The following is an 8,384-nucleotide window of genomic DNA, read 5'->3' on the forward strand; positions in this document are numbered from 1 at the left end:
GAGTCTGTGGCTGGAAGGCGGGACCATTGGGCTGGTAGACGGGACCAGGAGGGAAATTGCTGGAGGACTCTGAAGGCACCGCTGGAGGATGCCCCTGGAACGTGGGAACCAGGTAGGATTTTTTAAACCCCCTGGCAATTCCCCCATGAGTGTTGCTCAGGGTTACCGCTTTTGGTATGGAAAATTCACCCTGAGCCACACTCAGGATTACTGCCGGGGAGGTTAAGCTTAAAACCTAGTGAAGTGTGGTCCAAAATTTACAAGCCTTATCTTAAGAGGTGTGAGAAATTCTTCCAAAGAAGCATCCACGGAGGGTTGTAAATTGGATTAATCAACTACAGATTTTTAAATATCACCATTTAATTTCTCAGAGAATTGTCAATGGGCTATGCTTACTGTGACACCAATGCAGGATTGGTGGTAGAAGGGAGGTATATTTGCCCAAGATTCCTCTCCTCTGTGAAGTAGCAGGTGGAAAACTCACCTGCGAGATAATTAATAAAGCAGCACCAAGGGTGGGGTTATAACAGAGCCAGGAACTCAGTCGGTCTCTGTCTGCCTGGGGACACTGGAAGTTGGGCTGTGTGAATGAACTCAAACCTGAGTACAAGGTTGCTGAAAGCTTTGTTTGGAGCTGACAGGGAGAAGCCCTCCAGCTGATAGACAGGAACAGCGGATGTATAGTAAGTGCCGGACAGGCAAGGTTTGTTTTGCTATTTTGTTATGTTATCCGCAACCTTTAAATAAACCTGACTACAAGTCAGCTTAACACCTTTACCTTAGTGTGATCTGAATTGGATGAATCAGACAAGTGTCCTTTGACCCCAGTAAAGGCAATCCTGAGCTTAACCCCTCACATTACATTCCAGACAATTATTAAAAAAATAATAAAAATATTTTTATGAAAAGATTACTTTAGCAGTGACCTGTATTATAAACACAACTTACAACATCTGACTACATTTTAAACACATCTGACTTCATCTTCAGGTAGTCAGGATAATGGCTCACCATAATATAAATTTTTACACAAAATAAAGATTTAGGGCCTGATTTATTAAAGCTCCCCAAGGCTGGAGAAGATACACTTTCATCAGTGAACCAGGGTGATCCAGCGAACCTGGAATGGATTTTCAAAAGTCATTTGCTATTGGTTAGCAAATAATAGTTTGGTCATATATCTATAAAACATAGAAACACAGAAAAATATGACATTTTAAAACCACATATTTGTGTAGAGCTCATAAGGAAAGACACTTTATAAACTAAATGGGATCAAAAATCAAATGTATGATGAAACCCACACCTGCTGCTTGTTTATTGTGTTGTGACCATTTATGGAGCAACTCTAAAGATATCATAGGAAAGACCCAATGTTAGGAGAAACATTTCTGATCCATGTCCAGTGGTCAATTGCCAGGGATCCAGTAGACAGACACCAGTGACAGGGGCTACTGGGAGCACAGGGAACACAGGAGACACTGGAAGCAACAGGAGGCATAGGTAACTCAGGGATATCCACAGATAGACAAGAACACCGAAACAGCTCAGGGAAGTTGGCTGGGAACCAACAGACTGGACAACGAGGGGTTAACACAGGAACTGGACAGAGGAAACACTGAATAAAGCACCAGCTAAACAGGAACTAGCTCAACAGAACTAGGGGCTCAGCATAATGGGGACACGTTGCACGAACACTGAGTGCAGTGTGTGAGCTAGCTAAATAGCCAGAGATGGTTAAGAGGCGATTTCATGATTGGCCAGCAAGTTGGACGAAGCTTATAAATCTTGGGAATGAAGGCAAGCCCAGTGTCAGGACCACCTGCATGCGCAGGAAAGAGAAACCTGCGAAGAGGTAAGTGTGAGAGGTAAGTTATATGACTAAACTAGCAAATAATAGTTTGGTCATATAACTATAAAACAAAGAAACATAGAAAAATATGACATTTTAAAACCACATATTTGTGTAGCCCTCATAAGGAAAGACACTTTATGAACTAAATGGGATCAAAAATCAAATGTATGATGAAACGCACACCTGCTTGTTTTTTGTGTTGTGACCAATAATGGAGCAACTGTAAAGATATCACATGAAAGACCCAATGTTAGGAGAAACCTTTCTGATCCATGTCCCGAGGCTTCCTCTTTAGTTCTATTTATAACTCAAAAAAAAAAAATGCATTGCAATTATACTAACGACACTAAATGTCCAGAGAGCTCTGTAACAGATATATTCTCAAATTATTTACACTCTATACAGTATATTATAACTGAACAACTTTCTTAAAAAACAGAAACTAAGAAACACCTTCCTTTCCTAAAGATGAGGATTAACATGCTAGACTGCAGTTTAAATTGTTGTGGTGTTTTTTTTATTACCAAAACATTTCATGTCAGAGATACCTTAGTTTTCTTTTTTTATGAAATTAAAGAGCTTTACCGGAGCTGGAAATGTATTGATACAATATTTCTTAATCAGTAAAATCAATTAATTTAAGGAACATTATGAATGATTTGTGATTCACAACATGTTTTGATTATGTCTTGATTGCAAATAATCCCATCGAGATTACAGATTGGAAGGTAGCAACTAAAAAGGAAAAAAATTAATCTTACAAATTGTGAGTTATGCTTTTATAGTCAATTGTGTGTTAGATTCAGTGTAGGATTACAGACTTCTGATTGCATATAGTTCCTTTAATGTTCCTTTTATTCCTGCAAGATTTTGAAAAGATTGCTTCTGTAGAGCAGATCTTGGTAAATGAGAAGAGATTTAACCCTTGTTTTAGATGTGTGATTTAAGAGGTCTTGTTAATTTCTTCTGCTTTATGCAGAGTAATTTTTATTGTATTTTATTTTGCCTGCTTTTAAACTACGCATACAGTTAAGGAGTATAGAAGTGATACAGTAGTTTGCTCCCCTCACCCACAGCCCTCTGATGAAGAATCAGTAATAGACTGATGAGTTCACCTCTCTGCACACTCAGCCCTGTGCTCTTGATAGAATGCTTTTCAGCATGTGTCATTTTCTCAGTCTAAGTGGTACTATACAGAGGATTACTAAAGATTAATTCAAGTTTAGTTTCTGGAGTTTTATTGTGTCTGTGTAAGGAGCTGTGGTTGTCATTAGACTGCTCCTTTAATAAAGAATACTAACACCTTCTCTCATCCACATGACTTTTTTGTCGTTCACAGAAAGTAGCTCGTGAAATTGACATGATTCTTTTATATATCATTTAAGGGCACAAGCAATTACAAGGACACTAGAATTCAAAATGATTAAAAATGATCAAAATGATTAGGTATTTTTTGGACTTGGAGAAAATGTGATTTGTCTAAAAAATGGAAAAATAATGCACATGCTATATCGCATACCTGGCTACACTGCTGTGTTAATGTTCATTTTTTATATATTTTTTATCTGCTTGAATTTCAGCCTTAACAGTTCAAGTGAGCAGTAGAATCACATGCTGTACATACAGTAATTAGGTTGTATTGCTTTTATTGCATTATCAAAAAATAAATCACTAATCCCTCCCTGCCCTGATTGGTCAGCAAGTTTAGTGCTTTTTTTTTCCCTGTTGTGATGATACCTCTCACTCTCCAGCACCTCCACTGTCTGTTTATGTCAGTTGTAGGAGCAGAGAGGGGCCAGGGGTGTCAGTTTAGCTCCACAACAGGGAGATTGCACACCTGAATGGAAGGTTAACTATTGGGGTCACCGGACAACACAGATTAGGATAATATTGTGGATGAGGGTGACAACACAGATTAGGGTGACAACGCAGATTAAGGAGACAAATCAGATTAAGGTGTAAACAGATTAGGGTGACAATGCAATTTAGGGTGACAAAATAGATTATGGAGACAATGCGGATTAGGATGACAACATAGATTAAGGTACTAACAGAGATTAGGGTGACAACACAGATTATGGTAACAATACAGATTAGGGTGACAACAATGTAGGGAGATAACACTCATTGGGATGACAAGTCAGATTAGGGTGACAACAAAGATTAGGGTGTCAATGCAGATTATGGTGAAACACAGATTAGGGTAACAATGGAGATTAGGATGACAACACAGATTAGGGTGACAGCAGTGCAGGGTGACAATGCAGATTATGGTGACAATACAGATTAGGAGGACAGCACAGATAAGGGTGACAACACAGGGCGACATCATAAATTATGTTGACAATGCAGATTAGGTTGACAACGCAGATTATGGTAACAACACAAATTAGGGTGACAACACAGATTAGGGTGACAATGCATATTAGGGTGACACAATGGATTGGGGTGACAATTGGGATTAGGGTGATGATGCAGATTGTGGTGACAACACGGATTAGGGTGACAATATAGATTATGGAGACAATACGTATTAGTGTGCCAAGAATATGGTGACAATACAGATTAGGATGCCACGCAGAATATGGTTACAACACAGACTAGGGTGACATCATAGATTTGGGTGACAATGCAGATAGGAGTAAAAATGCAGATTATGGTGGCAGTATAGATTATGGTGACAATGTGCACTAGGGTGACAACATAGATTAGGGTAACATTTAGAATTAGTGTGACAACACAACACAACTTTGGGATGACAATGCAGATTATGGTGGTATTGCAGATGAGGGTGGCAACATGGATTAGAGAGACAATGACAATTAGAGAGAACACGCGATCCACAGATGGGGGTGACAACACAGATTAGGGGGACAGCAGGGTCCACAGATGAGGATGATGGTGATGATACTGTGTGGGGGTTTGATATGGCAGTTGGACAGGGTCCCTGACCTGTGTTTTGTAGTGGTGGACCTGATCTGTATCTATGAAAACACACTGACTGATTGGTTAAAGAGTCTGAGTGGGACTTGACCAGTAAAGGAGAGCTGTGGGTGGAGAAGAAGGTCAGGACAGAATGGCATGGCAATTTCTCACACACAAGATAGCTGATTTCATAAATATAATAAATGTTTTATTATTCATGAATTCTATCTGACACAGCCAGAGTCACTAAGAGGACTGACATTCTAGTGCAAGAAGGTGAGAAAACATATCTAATATTAGGTTTGATGTTAGAGTTTAGGTCCGCTTTAAGAGTATGTATTGATTTGCCATCAAGTTTTTTTTAAATACAAATATTTTAGATCCTCCTCTACATTTTTTATTTATTTTTATATTTATTTATTTATATATTAATTTTTTTATTTAAATGTGCTTATACTGCGCTTAAAGAAGCAACTTTTTGCTAAGTGCTTTGAGTATTGATGAAAGAAATGTATACATTGTTTTTGCTCTAAATGGCAAACTGCAATTTTATCAAAATTGTAACTAAAAATTGTTTTAACATTTTTTTTGCACATGTGAACGTAAAAAAGCATCTACAAAATCCGTGGTTTGCCGCTTAATTTTGTATGGACATAGAACCGCAAGGCATTCAAACACATTTGCTTTACATACTTCTATCATTTCCTCCTATAGATTGTTGAATGGAAAGGTTAAATCACACTGATATGGAAGAATTTATGCTTTTAGGTCTTACTGATGTCTCTGAACTTCAGATTTTTCTCTTTATTATATTCCTTCTCTTTTATTTGTTCAATATATTAGGGAACATTAGCATTGTTACCCTGATCATTATTGATTACACTCTTCACAAGCCAATGTACTTTTTTCTTGGTAATCTCTCTTTTCTGGACTTCTTCTATTCCACCACTACTGTTCCTAAAATGCTATCTGGTTTACTTATTGGAGACAAAAGTATATCTTTAACTGGCTGTGTTGCACAGCTACATTTTTTTCATTTCTTGGGAAGTACGGAGGCCTTACTACTGACTTCTATGTCATATGACAGATATGCTGCTATTTGTTACCCTCTTCAATATCATCTTCTCATGGCAAGAACTGTTTGTTGCCAGTTGGCCATAAGTTGCTGGCTCATTGGATTCCTATACTCATTGTCACAAACAATTATAACATTTAGGTTACCTTACTGTGGCATTAGGCAGGTCAGACATTTTTATTGTGATATTAAACCAGTCCTAAAACTTGCTTGCGCAAATACACAAATGAGTCAACTCATCATGTCAGCTACATTTACACTTGTGGCTGTAAGTACTTTAACACTTATCATTATTTCCTATATGTTCATTAGTAGCCATGTCCTTAACATTAAGTCTTCTCGTGATAGGAGAAAAGTATTTTCTACGTGCACCTCACACCTTACTGTTGTCTTTTTGTACATTGGAACTGCACTAATTACATATCTGGGGCCCAGCACTGACAACTCTCTACACCAAGACAGGATAAGTGCGATTCTAGTAACTGTTATTACACCAGCTTTGAATCCTCTTATATATAGCTTAAGAAATACTGAGGTGAAGAGGGCAATTGAAAAAATATATTTAAGAACTCTGAACTTCATAAGGGATTAAAAAGGAATGAACCTTACTCACAGGATTAGTGCACACCTGGTTTGAAAATTACATCGTACAGCCTCTTCCATCCCCTGTCTGCTGGATCTTCTTATTTGGGAAACCAATGCGATTTTGTTCCTGAGGAAGCGGACGTTCAATCTGCGAAATGTGTCAAACTTGTTTACGCCTGAGAGCCAAACTAAAAGTGATCTATATCTGTAATGATGGTATCAATGGTTGTTTTATGATTGTTTTTTGAATATTGTTTCTTAATAAATTGAATTTTTAATATACTTATGTGGTATCTGATCTAATGAATAATAATGCAATGCCTTTAAAGTCCTGAGGTGATTTCCTCAAACAAATTTTGTAGTAGTGTCAATGTTAATTGGGATGTGGCATAATTTTATTGTATTATGAGCTAATTGAGGGTTCTTTGTTAAATTTAGTTAATATTTACCAAAAAAAAACAGTTTAGTACAGAAAAATACAGATATTTCATTGTTTGATACCTTTTGCTATTTACCAAAGAAGACCGTTCGGTACAGATAGATTTTTGCCCCACTAAGTAAAAGATGAGAGGTAGACACAGGAGAAGGCGTGGCGTTGGGTAACCTGCTGCATCTGGCAGGGGTCATACTCCCGGGGAGTCCACCATCGTGGGACAGCAGCAGCAGCAAACTGTTGAAGGCAGAAGCACAAGTGGTCAAACAGGTCAGAGATGTACGCAGAGCACCAGTATACAGGTAGATGTATTGAGAGGGCGGAATACAATCATACAGCTATGTTATGTGGAGAGTATTGTGGACTGGGTCTCAGGGGCCTCAAGTGCAGCAAGCTCTTCTTCTGCTACAGCAGGCTCCTATTCTGCAGCAGCAGCAACCAGCACAGCCGTGAACGGGAGCAAGGAGAGGAGTTATCGTAGAAGAAGGTATAAGTATAGGGCCCAGGTCAGTATCAGTATTCTCCAGGCATCAGTCCCCCAGTCTATCACCACAGTCTTTGCCTTTAGCTGCCCCCGCTCAGCCTCTGGAGACTGATTGCATCTCCCAGCACTTGGTTGCTCCCAGAACTTGGTGGGCAAGCGATGGTGACTGGTGATAGGCCCAGAAGCTGACCAGGAGCCCACAAATACACAGTAGAGAAAATTACCAGGAAATCCAGAAACAAGCCGAGTCAAAACACAGGAGACAAGTCCACCAAACAAGGTACAATGGAAAAGACGCAAGCAGAGTCGGGGTCACAGGCAAAGGTTGGTCCAGGCAGAGTTCAAACGGAAAGTCAGGAACAGGCAAAGGTCAGTAAAAGAGCACACTCAAAATCACTCCAGTACAGGTAGGCTCAGCAAACGCTATACCAGACAAAGATGAAGGAACACAGCTCCAATTCCATTCAGCTGTGCAGCCTCAGTGCAGAGGATGCTGAGGGGAAAACCCCAGCTACATGTAAACAGGGATGCTGCAACCTTCAGGGCACTGATCCTGAAACCCCTGTGCTACTGCGCGTGCAGCCGCTGGAGGGAATGGGCTGTGCGCACTCCCTCCTGCTGTGGGCGTCGCCTGGGATCAAAGGCCCAAAGAGCGACCCTAACAATAAGGCACTTACTGAACAAATATGGCTGGTTCATATGGTCATAATGCACTTCAATAAAAGGATCACATTTTTGGTTTAAAAAAACATGCAGGTAATGCCAGCCTGAAATTCAAATCAAAATGGCTTCAAAAACGATTAAAGACTGTTATTTTAATTCTATTAATCCTATTTATTAATATTCAATTACTTTTAGGATTTATTATCAATGACTTCTATTTCTAGAGACATAATGCTGATTAAGAAATATCCTTTAATATATATTTATAGGTATTGGTATAGAGAACTAGGATTATTATTGTCACTGCGGGTGCGCAGTTGGTGTCTTGATGTTGCTTCCACCCTAATCTCCTGCGCCAGCACTA

General features: G+C 39.2%; 1 protein-coding gene across 1 annotated transcript; it reads left to right on the plus strand.

Annotated features, from left to right (window-relative positions):
• Positions 1-5,502: 5,502 nt before the first annotated feature.
• Positions 5,503-6,447, plus strand: LOC140341751 (olfactory receptor 12D1-like). The gene has a single exon (XM_072427626.1). The coding sequence runs from the start codon at positions 5,503-5,505 to the stop codon at positions 6,445-6,447; it is 945 nt and encodes a 314-aa protein (XP_072283727.1).
• Positions 6,448-8,384: the final 1,937 nt, after the last annotated feature.

This window comes from Pyxicephalus adspersus, chromosome 12 (assembly GCF_032062135.1).
Source record: "Pyxicephalus adspersus chromosome 12, UCB_Pads_2.0, whole genome shotgun sequence".
In the NCBI taxonomy this organism is placed as follows: domain Eukaryota; kingdom Metazoa; phylum Chordata; class Amphibia; order Anura; family Pyxicephalidae; genus Pyxicephalus; species Pyxicephalus adspersus.

Coding starts and splice junctions, on each gene's coding strand:
- LOC140341751 (XM_072427626.1), top strand. CDS start 5,503: ATGGAAAGGTTAAATCACACTGATATGGAAGAATTTATGCTTTTAGGT.